Below are 14139 nucleotides of genomic sequence, written 5' to 3'. Positions count from 1 at the left end.
GTCAGAAAGACTCCAGTTCAAATTCTGTCTCAGATTCAGATCACTAGTGACCTTGGGCAAGTCTTAAATTCAGTGTGTCTCAGTTTCCCCACCAGTAAAATGAGCACAACAATAGCATCTAACTCAAAATATCTTTGTGAGGACCAAATTAGTTTATATATATGTGTGTGTGTGTGTGTGTGTGTGTGTGTGTGTGTGTGTGTGTGTGTGTGTGTGTGTGTATGTATGTGTATAAATATACACATCATATATACACACATATATTTGTATGTATATATATATATATATATATATATATATATATGTATGTGTGGTGTTTTACAAATTTTACAAGTGCCATATAAATGCTTGGGTCATTTTTCAATCACGTCCAACTCTGTGACCCCATTTGGGGTTTTCCTGGCAAAGATACTAGAAGGCTTCACCATTTCCTTCTCCAGCTCATTTCATAGAAGAGAAAACTGAGCCAAACAGGGTAAAGTGACTTATCCAGGTTCACCAGTTAGTAAGTGTCTGAGACCAGATTTGAACTCAGGAAGGCGAGTTTTCCTAACTCCAGGCCTGGCACTCTACCCACCATGCTACCTAGATGCTATATAAATACTATTATTATTATTAGCTGAATCACAGAGTTATGTGGAGGGAAGTGAAGTGTAAAAAAAAAAACTGGAAAGTCAGGAAGGGGCAAGGTTGAGAAGGGTTTTAAATGAGATTCTCTATTTGATCTTAGAGGTAATAGGTAGCTACTAGAATTGATGTGGTTGAACCCGTATTTTAGGAAAATTACATTGGCAGCTGATGCACTACAAGAGAGGGAGACTTGACAAACAGGCCTGAACCAGGGAGGTGACCTAGTGAGAGAAGAGGATGCAGACAGAGAACATAATACAATGAAAGAAGAAACAGCCAGACCTGCCAACACACTGGATATGGAGGACTACACATTAGGTGTCCAGGAGGATTCCAAAGAGGATTTCAAGGCCAGTGCCTTGCTAGCTGGGAGGATGGTGGTGCCCTTGACAATAACAGGGAAATCTGGAAGAAGGAAGAAGTGGGAAGGAAAAATAAATTAGTTCCGTTTTGGCCATGCTGAGTTTGAGAGATCTGCAGAACATTCAGTTCCAGCTATGTCTCAAAAGGTATTAAGGGATTACAGGAGATAGACTAGGATTAGAGAGAGAAATCTGGGAATCATCTGATAAGATGTGGGAGCTGACCAGCTTACCAAGTGTAACTATATAGAACAAGAAGGCCTAGGTAGGACATCCATAGTTTGTGGATATGACATGGATGAAGGAGACTTAGAAGGAATGGTCAGAGAGGAGGAGAGCCAGGAGTGTGCAATGTCCCAAAAACTAAAAAAGAAAAGAGCCTGCTGAAAGAACATGATTGGCCAAATCTAATGAGACCACCTGGGTTTCTTCCATCTGGCTATTTTCCTTCATAGCCATTCTGAATTTAATGTCATTCATTTCCAGAGGGTTGAATAGTGATATAAGTAAAATATTTAGAGCAGGTATCCAACAATAATACAGTTCAGGAACCACAGACCCAGCAATGCCCATGTCAGACCCCCTTCCTTTTCTGGGACTCTCTAACTGTGGCTTGAGGATGTACTTGGGCAGGAGTTATCATTTCATTACATAACACAGAGAAGAATAGCCAGAAATTCCAGCTTCAAGAAACCTGCAATCTCTATAGAGACGTGGTAGGCACACATTCCCACAAACAGTCTGACCCTGTTAGACTGGACCGATATTGCACTTCGTCCACACTCCTTGACCCGCCATCTGTTCTTTGGTCTATTTTTATCCTTTCCCTTCAGTAACTATGCAGGCTTTCTGGAACACCTGTCCCAGGCGGGCACGGTGACCTGTGCATTCTATCAGCAATGCCCTGTGGTGCAGAAATGAGAAACTCAACTAACCCATAACCACTTCGGTCCTACCTGAGCATCCTTCGGACTGCTCTCTTGGCCCCTTCTCTCAAAATCTCTCCCTCCCTGCTCAGTCTCCTACTTCCAGTCTCCTTGCTCAAGGTTCCGATGACCCAGTCATTAATAACCACAATGATAAGACTGTAATATGATGAGTTTCAGCTGTAAACAGTACAGCTGCCTTCACCAGAGACAGGCAACAAGACAGATAAGGACCCTCTAGGTCAAACAAACTTCCTTCATCCAAAGCCATGCAAGAATTCCAGACACGGTTATTATACCAGAAATTATTCTCCAAAACTGTTCCCCATCCCCATCACTAAAAAATACACCTGAAAGAAAACCACCTTTTAGAATATATTTTAAGTATCATCATCTAAAGCCTTGAGTTGGGAGTAAAGAGCAAGAAAAAGAGATCTACGACTATTAGCCAAAATCTACATAGCTACTTCAAGACCCAAAAGCGTCCGAGGGATGGTACTTCAATCCATAGTCCTCTTTTCTTCTTTCTTTCTCCCGCTTTTCCCTAGCTAAGATACATTCAGGCTCTGACCAAGGCAATGATGGTAAGAGTTTACATTCACATAGAACTTTCTAGTTACATAGCACTTTTGCATGTATGACCTCACAAAAACCACTTTGGTGTAGACAATTCAAGAATTATTATTTTTATTCCCCCTTTTAAATGGATGAGGCAACTGACAGTCAGATAGTTCACGTTTGTTCAAGACCACAGAACTAGTATAGCTCAGGATCAGGATTTGAATCTAGGACTTCTAACTCCAAGGCCAGGGCTTGCGTACAGTATGCTGCTTCTTACCACCATGATTCACAATGGTGCAAGCAAAGGCCAAGATCACACCACTTAACTCCCCTCCCTTTATGCCAAATGGCTTCCCATCCTCCTCCATTCAGTTTCTCCACTTTCTCCATTTCCACTTCATTCAGTTCACTTCCATCACGTGTAGGATGGTTACAAATAAAATTTAACTCTGTGTCCACAAGTTTATTATGTACCATGTACCTCTCCCAGGTCCCTACACATATCATAGAGCATCATAGAGGGAGGATGGTGATAATTAAGAGAGACTCTAAGGTAGGGGATTTTGCTGCTTTTTACCAAAATAATCACATGACCTGACTTACTCTCCTCTCTGAGTTCTTATGACTGGAGGTGGGAAACAACTGCCAAGAAATATAAAAGAAAATCTTGGGAGTAGGAGAATTCTCAGTGTAAGTATGAGCTACTTGTTCACAGAAAGACAGTCAAAGAAAATATGGTAAATTACTGCCGAAACAAAGCCACAGAAAGATGCTGATGCCAACTGAAGTCTCAAAATACATGTGGCAGATCTCTTAGGACATAGATATCTCTGGATTCCTGTCCCAGATAATGACATTCTCCCAACTAAGGCAGTCTGGTTAATGGCTGAATAGGAAGGCAGATAATTACCATCTAGATGGCCTATGATCATCTCAAATTCAACATGTCTAAAACAGCTCTCATCTTCCTCTACCCACCTCCCCAAATCAGCTCCCTTTCTACACTCCTCTTTCTCGTGATAGTGCCTCTTTCATTATTTTGACTCCTCTTACCCACCTATAATGAAAGAAAAAGCATTGAATAATGAATGTGTCTTGTCTGTGCCTTAACAAGTGCTAAGGATAGAAATATAAAAGCAAAAAACTATCCCTGCTCACAAGGAGCTCAGGTTCTTATGGGGAAGTCAAGGTGGGGGAACCTAGATCACACAGCTACTAAGTGCCTGAGGCCAGATTTGAATTCAGGTGCTTTATCCACCATAACACCTAGCTTGCCAAGTAAGACCCTTTCAAATGGGACTTCCAGAGATGATAGGGATGTGGTCTCTGAGTGGAGGAGGGAAGGGAGGATGTCACCAAATCCTATCACCCCTGTCTCCCTGATTCCCCCTCCAATTTATTTAGCATATTGCTGCCGGATTACTTTTCTTAATCTTCAGCTGAACATGGTGGCTCCTGCCTATAATCTCTTCTACTGGGGAGTCTAAGGATAGTGGATCTCTTGAGTTTAGGAGTTCTGAGCTGCAATGGGCTAAGCCTACATACTGGGTGTCTGCACTGTCAGACATCAAATAAGCAAGTCCCCAGGAGTAAGGGACCACTAGGTTGCCTAAGGAGAGTGGAAAGGGCCTCAGATGAAGAATGAACAGGTTCAAATACCCATGCTATCAAGCAGTGGGATCTACCAGGAAGAGGCACTGTACTTCCAGCCTGGGTGATATAGGGAAACTGAGTCTATAAAAAACAATACAATGCCATGTTACCGCTTAGGCTTAAAATTTTTCAATAGTTCCCCACTGCCTACAGGAAAAATCCAAACTCCTTCCTCATTCAAGGTTCTTTTAATTTTATCTGCTACAGTTTGCCTACTCAAACCATCTACTCTTGGTCAGACAGGTCTGCTTACTCTCCCCTGAACACATAGGGCATACTTATATCTCCAATCCTCTGCTCATTTAGGTATACTCCTCTTTGATCTCTCCCAACCCCAACTAATGCTATCCAAGTTTACTTCTTATCTGAGTCCTACTTGACCTTCAGGGACAGCTCATCTGACCTCTTCTTTGAGTTCTTTCCAATTCCATCCCCCTACCCTCATAGTTCTTTCTCCTTTATCTCAGTTCCTATAGGTACTGTGCATTTCATTCATCTGGAACTTATTTACAACCCAATAAAATTAGTTATCTTTTCCTGTTAGTCTTACCTTTTCCCCAAACTCCCAACTAAACTGTAGCATCCTTGAAAACAAGAATCAGATCTAATACTTCTTTGTAGCAGAATCTGTCTTCTATACATTTCCAGAACCTAGTAGAGAGCCTTAAAGCCACTTAATAAAGGCCCAATGAATTTAATTAAAGGCTCTCCTGGAATCCCACCATCACCACCACCCAGGATGGAACATAATACTTTGCAGGTAGCTGAGGAAGAAAAAAAAATTATGGACTGAAAAGATCCTGGATCCAAAAAAATACCTGCTATCTGTAACAACTGGCTGAACTACAGAGGAGGAATTTAACACTGGATAACTATGGGTTTTGTGGATTGTGGTAGAATTGTTCTAACTTGCACGTCCTGACCTTTCAGTCTTTGCCTTGCCATATTTTTATTTTGGTTTCTAGTTTGATTTTTCTGACAGGACAGTAGACTAGGAATCTAGAACATTCTACACCCTCGATGCTACAGAGTTCTGCCACTAGGCAGGATAGTGTAGTTGTCACCCCAAAGTTTATTAAGCCTCTTCTACATGCTCATCGATATACCAGGCATTATGGTTCACAGAATAGAAGACAGGTTCTCTGCCTTGGAGAAAGGGGCTCAAAGTTTAATTATTACTTATACTCCAGTCAAAGTTCTCATCTTATAGGAAAATCTGGGCAGAACCTTCCTACCAGCCATGTTTGCAATGTAACAACTGCAATTTACAATTACACACAAACCATGTATTTTATCTCAAAGAAAACAAACCACAGGCAGAATTCAGCACCAATAACTCCATTCTCCCACAACAGGTCACTGCAGTACACCTGGTCACACAGCTGCCCTGGAGCTCAGAAGGGTGAAATGTGACTCCCAGTCACCTGCCCTGCCTCCACCATAAACTGCTACTTCCCACCGTCGTCACTTCTTGCTACCCACAAAATAAACTTCTGGAGTCCTAGTCCTTTGCCCTTTACTCCACAGGGCCCTATGCATAAAGCAGTTTGTGGCTGGGACGTTCCAAGCAAGGGGACCTGATGGTTTTCCAAGAACTCCATAAACGGGGGAGGAGGATGAGGGCACGTGGAGGATGGATCCACAAAGGTGGTTTAACTCTGGGGTCCGACGCTCCCTTCCTCCTCTTCTCAGCAGTGCCCTCAATCTTGACCATGACTGAGGTCAAAACCTAGCTGTGGAGCTGTCCTTCCCACTACCGCCTGGAGACTTAAGTGGGGCTCCGGGGTTTAACCGGCACCAGCCCCACGGGCTTCACCTCCAGATCGAACAAAGTCTAGTTTCCAGAGGAAATCGATACCAGCGGGCCAACGTCGGGGGGCAGGGGCAAGGGCGTGAACGCCGGCACGCGTTCGCTACCCACTCAACTCCCAAAGTAGAAGGATGCGAGTGGAAGGCAAAAGAGGAGGGAGGGAGGCAATGCCCCAAGCCCCACCCACTCCACCCTCGGGCTACGAAGAAAGGCGGGGTGGGACCCCAGGAGCGTAGCAGGGGGCGGGGCAGCCCACGGAGGCAGACCACGGCCCGGACAGTTCGCTCTCCTGGTCTCCACCCACTGCCCCACCTCTCCCTCCTCCCCCGCAGTACGCAGGCCCACGTCCGCCCTGCCCTACTCTCCTCCTCCTCCTCCTCCTCTTCGAGAGCAGCCAAAACCCTCTTCTGCAAAACAACCTCCAAGCCTTCCACGAGCGCCCTCTCCTTTCTCCACCCACAGCCCGGTGCAGCTCTTCCTAGATGCCCGCTAGCCGCCACTCGCGGGCTCACCCACACTAGGTAGGGCGCGCGTACGCGCCAGCAAGCACCCAGCGCTGGACACGGGCCACAGAATTAAATATACGCACACACCAACACCAACACCACACCACGCAACCCGGGCGTGCTTCCGCACACGCGTGCCCCCGAGCATCTGCTCCTTCGCACCCACAGAGCCACTGGCCCGGGCGACCTCGGAGTCCAGCCTGGACGCGGGCTGGGGGGAGAGGGTTCCGGCCCGGCACGTCCCGAGGCCGCGGAGCCCACTCGCCCCGCATTAAGTGTTTGCTCGCCGAGAGCCTGCGGGTGGCCGCGGGACCGCACCGGGGGACAGATGCGGGGAAGGGGGGCGGACTCACGGGGATGTGCACCCGCAGCGATCGCCTCTTCTGGCCCGCACTCTTCTTACTGCTGCCGCTCCCTCCGGGGCTGGGAACATCTTTCTTCTTCTTGGTGTCCATGGCCGCACTTCCCATAACTTTAACGAGAAGTGAATTCCGGGTGACTTGTTCCTGGAATCCAGCGGCAAGCGGCCTGCTGCCACCCCCCCTTACCCCCTCCCTCCCCGGCCCGCGCCTCTGACAGCGGGAGGCTGGCTCCGGGGGTGCCCTTTCCTGACTTGGCTTCCCCTCCGCCCGGGGGCAAGGGCGTTCTTATTGGGGGTGGGGGATGGGGAGGGGGTGTTCCGAAAGTGTCAGGGGAGCGGGAGGAGGTAATTCGCCGCCGCTGCTGTCACCCCGCGAGGTGGCGGCCAGGAGGAACCGCCGTAGAGTTCAAGCGTCCTCTTTCTCCCGCGGGGGTCATCGGAACCAAAGCACAAAGTCAAAGAAAACGCTGCCCCGCGTGGAGCTCTTCCACCAGATGGCACATGCCCACGGCTCCTGCGGAGTGACAAAGTTTCCTCCCCTCTAGTAAAGTTAAATTTTCTGCACCCCGCCGCCACCCCCACCACCCTGCGCTCCAAAAGCAAATTCCAGGAGACAGGTGCCAAAAAAAAATCGTGGAAAGGCTCCTCCCAAGCGTCTATGCCTTAATTGGCAAATCTGGCGACCGCGAGACAGTTTGCAAATAAATACCAGCTCGATGCCTGGAATTGGGTCCGTCCTCCCTTCTCAGGCAGGAGGGGGGAAGGAGGAGGAGGAGGAGGAGGTGCGAATGCAAATACTCATTGCCATTGGGCTACCTCTTAGCTAGAAGCAGAAGGGTTCCGGCAGCCGCGGGGACTCGAGGGCTACTCTCACGCTGCATGGCCAGTGCCCAGTGCCAGCTAGGCGGGCTCTTTCCTCTATCCGCCAGCGACCAGTAACCCCAGGTAGCAGCAGCGAGCTAAGGAAAGCATGCGCGGGCGGCAGCGACCATGCACACAAACCCTGGGCTCTGGAGCAGAGGAGAGGGTGCGTGCGGCGGACCCAGGCAATCTGGCTGGAAGACTGTAGGCTGCGGCACAGGAAGTGCACCGCAGAAAAGACAACTTTCTCTCTGACAGCCTCCTTCCTCCAGGCACATCCCCGGAGCCTCGGAGCCCAAGGTCGCGGCTTCTCTGCCGGGCGCCACAGGGACGCAGCCTGGCCAGGGCGGCAGCCAGAGCAGGGCGCCCGAGGCTCCCTCCCGAGCAGGATGCGGAGTTGATTCTGGGCTTGCATTCTCTCGGTGCAAGCTGCAAGCCCACCGCCCCGGGAGCTGTGAAGAAGAGACAGGGAGTTCTCCGCGCCCCCACCCCACCCCTAACCCCCAGTGCCCAGCCCAACACCTGGAAAAACAACAACCAGCACACTAATAATAAACCAGGCCTCCCCACACTCCCAGCTGCAGTCTTTCACCCGAGCGGCGGAGAAACCCAATTTTCTGGAATGCCCCCCTTCTCGAATACGTTATTTTCCTCTCCCCCAATCCAGCCCGCCACCCTCGCTTCCACTGCGGACATCATTGTAGACAGCGAGTCCTGGGGCTCTTGCGTTTTCTGCTTTTTTTTTTTTTTTTTTGTCTTCCAGGTCCCTCAGCAGTTGCGTAATCCGTCCATTAAGACGTGACCATCCCGGCGCTGCGGTGTGGGCAAAGGTGCGGCGCGGGTGGGCTCCCCTCAGCCGTGGGGTAGCCAACAGATCCAGGGGAGAGGGTGGGGAGACTGCCAAAGAGGGTACGATGGCTTTGGTTAAGCAGCCGCTGCTACGCCGAGGACCGGGAGAGCCACGTGTTGGCAAAGCTAACACTGCGGCAACCACTGGCACCTCGTAGGCTGCAACGTTCCCTGCAGCTCCTTCCCTGGTTCTGAGAGGGAGGGGAGGTGTCGGTGTGTGGTACTTACCGAGACCATGGATGTGCGGGGTGCCCTCCTGAATAGGCACAAGGGCTAGAAGGAGGAAACGGGGCGCTTGGCTTCTGAAATTCATCCTGGTGCAGTCGACCTGCCGAATCAAGCCCCCATCCTCCCTTTGTGGGAGGGGGGATGTTTACCCCTTCACCAAAGGTCACCCCATCATCTGGAAGGCTGACGAAGCCGAGTCTGCAGTCTCTTCATTCAGCAACGTAAAGCTGACATTCAAAAATAAGGAGTGTGATCCTATACGGTATCCCTTTGGGTGACGATATTGCGGGCATGGGAGGAGAAACATTTGGATTCATTCACAATGCTGGTACTTCCTCGGTATAGGCAGCATTGGAGTCTAGCTCTCTGCATGCGCGATACTGAAGGCGTTTGAAGAAGCTTCCTTTCCACTCCACCTTCCTAATTCAGTTTAACAGACATTGAATAAGGACCTGCCATGTGCAAGGTACTTGAAGATAAGCAGACAAATAAAAATTAAATAGCTCACACGTGATCTTTTGTTTAACACTGGACTTTTCTCTCAATTATAAATAGTATCTCCAATTTGTGGGAAGAAATTGTTGATTAAAGAGAATACCTATATAGAGTTGTGTGTGTGTGTGTGTGTGTGTGTAAAAATATACTGGTTTCACTGCAAATGTCAGTCTGGATAACAGCCCACTCACTCTTCTCCACAGTGCTGTCTACTCAGAGAGGAGAAAATTTTTAAAAAGAAAGAAAGAAACCAGTCCTTCTTCTAAAGTTCATACCTAAGGGGCATGTACATGAAAAATCATGATGCCACTGTAAAGTTAATTGGGACAAAAGGGGATGTCCTATTTCTCTATGACTCTGACTAAGGTCTAATAATCCCCTCTGTAACACAAGGTTCTTTCTCCTTTGAGGAAGAACACTGCCTAAATTAAGGGGCATCTAGATGACAATGGATAGAGTGCTGGACCTGGAGAAAGGAGTGAGAGAAGGCTTTCTAGAGAAGGGGATAGCCCCTGATTTGGGCTTTGATTGAAGAGAAAATATATTCCACACACAGGAGATAAACTGAGAAGGGCACAGAAGTGGGACATTAAGGAAGAACTAATAATGGGGCTTGGCTAAAATATAAATGCGTGGATAGAAACAGTGTAAAATGGGATTGGAAAGGAGCCCAGTTGTGGGGAGGAGGGGGCTTTAAATTTCAAGATAAAGGGTTTGTATTATATCTCATTGGCAACAATTATCTAAGGGATTTGAGCAAGAGAGTGACAGAGGAATTTTGGGTGTGGGGGCAGGAGACATCAATTTGAGTGATGAAGGAGAGATTGCTGGCAGAGATACCAGGGAGGAAGCAAGAAATAATGCAGACCTAACCTGGTCTAGAAAAGGAAACAGCTGGCCCCTAACCTCACAACTCAATAGAAACTGCTGTCTCCAAGGTTACAGGTGATTTCTTAATTGCCAAATTTGGTCTTTTCTCCATCCCCTTCATTCTTGACTTCTGCAACATTTTCTATTGTTGACCACTCTCTTTACCTGGGTAGTGTTTCCTCTGCAGCTTTTCATGATATTGCCCCTTTCTCTGAGCACTCCTGCTCAGTCACTCTTGCCAACTCATCGCTTATGCCCTGACCATAGGTGATCCAAAGCCTCCTCTCTTTTTATATTCTTCTCTCTGTACCTGGTGACCTCATCAGCTCTTATGCATTTAATTTGTCATCCCTATGTAGATAACTCAGATCTATATAATCAGCCACAGTCTCTTCTCTGAGCTCCATTACTTACTGCCTAGTGGACATTTCAAACAAAATCCAAGAAACATCTCAAATTCAGGGTCCAAAACTGAGCTCTACCCCCAAACACCCATCTTTGAGATTTCCCTATTTTGTTGAAGGCACCACCATTCTTCCAGTCTTCTGGTTCATAACTCATCTATCTTCACCTCCCACAGCCAGTTACCAAATCTTGCTGTTTCTACCTCTACAACATTTCACAATAAGACCCTTCTCTTGTTTTGTGCAGGTACTACTTGTACAGGTACTATACAACCTGGCCAAACTCTATCTTTCCATTGGACATTATTCGCACTTCCCAAAGCACAGGTTTGACCATGATGTCCCCATCCCTCATTCACTAAACTCCAGTGGCTACTGTTGGTTACCTCCAGGATCAAATATAAAGTTCTCTGTTTCACTTTTAAAGTCCTTTGAACCTTCCCAGGCTATCCAGTATTGATACTAGAACAAAGAATTGGAAGAATTTGGCATCTGATTAAATGTGTGGGATAAGAATTGGAGAAGATTTAAAGATGACTTCTAGATCTTGAATCTCCATGACTGGGAGGAAGGTGATGATATAAACAGAAATAGGCAAGCTTTTTTGTTTTTTGGAGGGAGTTGATGAGTTCACTTTGGAACATGCTGAGTTTGAGGTATCTGTGGAGCGCTCGAATAGAGATGCTGAAATGCAGTTAGGGGTTAGATGAGGGCTGTGTATCACTGTTTGAGAACCTTCTGTATAGAAGTGATACTTGAAGACCAGAAAGCTGAGAGGACACAAACAGGAGAGAAGATTAAGTCTTGGGAGATATGAATAATCAGGGCTCAGAAGAAAGAAAATAAACCAGAGGAAGAAAGACAGGTAGAAAAATTAGTAGAGAACAGACTCACAGAAGCCAAGGGTGGGACACAGTATTGAAGAACCATTGGTCAAGGGTGTGAAATATTAAAGATCTAGGAGAATGAAGCATTAAGGGAAAAAAGCTCACTGTATTTGACAATTAAGAGGCTGCCCTTGGGAAGGAAACAGTTTTAGTAGAGTGTGGGATAGAAACTGGAAAGTAAGGTATTGAAGTATTGAAGTTAAGTGGTGGAGGAGATGAAGCAACTGTGTATAGTCTAGAAATTTGGCTGTAAAGGGGAGAATCATCCAAGTGCTTTTGTAACAGCTTCCTATGGTTTAGCCCTGGGGCATAGTGGGTTAACTTCCCACCTACACAACCAATTTGGAAAGTTGTTCAATAGTGTCTGACTCTTGGTGACCCCATGGACCCTACTGTCCAGTGGGTTTTTCTTGGCAAAGATAGCGGGATGATTTGCTATTTCCTTCTCCACTGGATTAAGGCAAACACAGGTTAAGTGACTTGCCCAGAGTCAAACAGCTAGTAAATATCTGAGTCTGAATTTGAACTCAGGTCCTCCTGATTCCAGATCCAACACTGTCCACTGACTAGCAGCCCTTTAATTTGGGAAGTGTTAAATTCAGTCATTTTTCAGTCATATCTGACTTCTCATGACCCTGTTTGGGGTTTTCTTGGCTAAAGTGATTTGCCATTTCCTTCTCCAGCTCATTTTATAGATGAGGAAACTGGGGCAAAGAGATTTGAGTGACTTGCCCAGGGTCACACAGCTCGTAAGTGTCTGAGGCCATATTTGAACTCAGGTCCTCTTGGCTCCAGGTCTATTGCTCTATCCACCGAACTATCTAGCTGCCCCTTAATTTGTAAAGTATCCTTCCTCCCAAAAAAAAGAGTTCCTGTGGCACAGAGGGGATTATTAGACCTCAGGCAAAATATCGAGGTGGTCTTAGCCTATCTTTCACAGTCTGCCCTACAGGTTATATTACTGATGGTCAAAGACACAACTGGACTGGAGTAGTTCAGTGATTTTTTCCATTGTGTTCAGTATTCAGAACCACAGTTAGAATGAATACATAGGCTGAACCATCAGCTTCTGGGATGTGATTCTGCGGCCCAGGATTGAGTGAGTGAATGAGTGAGTGAGTGAATGAAAATCGTGGATTGTTTGCTATGTACCAAGCACTGTATACTTTCCTTCCTAGACTCCTCCCCTACTCTCCTTATCCTTCTCACCATTCCCCTTGCAAAACAAAATAAAACAAACACACCAAAAACCCAGTTGCTTCCCTTGGCTTGGTCCTGAAATTTCATCAGGAAAGCTCTATCTCTTTAAATCTTTAATCTTCAAAGTGAGATGTGGGGAGGAGGATATAAATTTTAAGTTGTTCTCAGTTGTTTCCACTTCAAAGTGAATGCCCTCACTTGAGGTTTTCATGACAGCAGTTTTTGATTTGGAAAGAGAAAAAATCATGAAATCAGAGAGGAGTGATGGAGAAGAGTAGACACTAAATAGTGAAAAAAATCAAGATTCCTAAAAATGAGGTCCTGAAGGTTCATCTACCTCACTTCATTGCTTAGACCCTGTCCTAATTAATAAGCCTTTGTTTAGAGGTAGCTGCATGGTTTTCTTCAATTGGTTTCCATAAATATTTCATTTTCTCAATACTCCATGAAAATCCTACTCCTTTGGCTCATCAGGGAGTATCTCAGGTACTCAAAGACTGTGTCAGCCAAGTGTAAGCTCTGGCCCATCAGACAGCTTGAAAGGCTTCCAAGCACTACCCTGGCAACAGTGTCTGCCATCTAAGAACCAGTAGAGTTTCGGGTACATGCAGCAGGGGTTGGTTGCCAGGTGATGATTTTTTTTTTTAATTTACAGCAACTGGTGCCCAGAGGTTCCCATTCTGTATTGGTGGAAACGAAATCACAGGTACTTGTAGTGCTGAAGTATTAGAATCACTTACCAGTCTTTTATATCAAAGGCTCCCCATTCCTCACCCCCAACCACTTGGTCTGAATATATTTTTCTGGTTTGTTGACCTCACCTAGTTAATACAGGAATGTCAGTATCTGTTCTCCTCCCATGGAAGACGTTACAAGTATACAGGTTCACAAAGTTAAAACATGAAAGGACTTATTTAGAAGGTTTAAAAAAGGGAGGGGGGATTTATAAAACTAACATCAAACCTCTACAAAATATCAGTAATCACCAGATCCTGCATGCCCACCAACTACTGTCCTCTATCCTCTTCTCCCTTTCTCAATTAAACTCCTTGAAAACAATATCTACAATGGGGCTTCCACTTCCTCTCTTCTAACTCTCAATCATCTGGCTTCCAACTTCATTCAATTGAAACTGCAGTCTCTAAGGGTAAATAATGACCTCCTAGTTGTCAAATCTAATGACCCCTTCTTGATCCTTTTCCTTCTTGACCTTTCTGGAGCATTTAACACTGTTGCCCACCTTCTCCTCTTATATTCTCTCAGATCCATAGGATTGTGGGGGACCCTTGCTAACCAGAACCAGCCTCTAAACTGTGGGTGGCTGGAGTTGAACAGAGCAAGCTAAAGACAGGAGAAAATCCAGAAGCATACAGAAGTTTAATTGCAAAGTGAGGGAAATGGCTTGCAAGAAAGGACACATGTGCCTGAGCCCCACCCCTAGTGGGGGGAAGGGGAGTCCCTTTAGTGTGGGGAGATCTCAATACTCATACTTATGGCTATTCAGTGAGCTGTAGCCCTTACAGTGAGGGGTAACAG

At 46.5% G+C, this 14139-nt stretch overlaps 1 protein-coding gene across 3 annotated transcripts in view; it reads right to left on the bottom strand.

Moving 5' to 3' along the window:
• Positions 1 to 6997, bottom strand: part of PRKAG2 (protein kinase AMP-activated non-catalytic subunit gamma 2) — a 452122-nt gene extending 445125 nt beyond the window's left edge. For all 3 annotated transcript variants that reach the window (XM_072652167.1, XM_072652170.1, XM_072652171.1), the window contains exon 1: positions 6802 to 6997. In XM_072652167.1, coding sequence (XP_072508268.1) covers positions 6802 to 6918 — 117 coding nt within the window. In that variant the 5' untranslated portion in view covers positions 6919 to 6997. The remainder of the gene's footprint in view (positions 1 to 6801) is intronic.
• Between the last annotated feature and the right edge of the window lie 7142 nt (positions 6998 to 14139).

This window comes from Notamacropus eugenii, chromosome 3 (assembly GCF_028372415.1).
Source record: "Notamacropus eugenii isolate mMacEug1 chromosome 3, mMacEug1.pri_v2, whole genome shotgun sequence".
In the NCBI taxonomy this organism is placed as follows: Eukaryota; Metazoa; Chordata; class Mammalia; order Diprotodontia; family Macropodidae; genus Notamacropus; species Notamacropus eugenii.
Note: the sequence above shows the minus strand (reverse complement) of the source record. Positions and strands in the feature narration are given on the sequence as shown.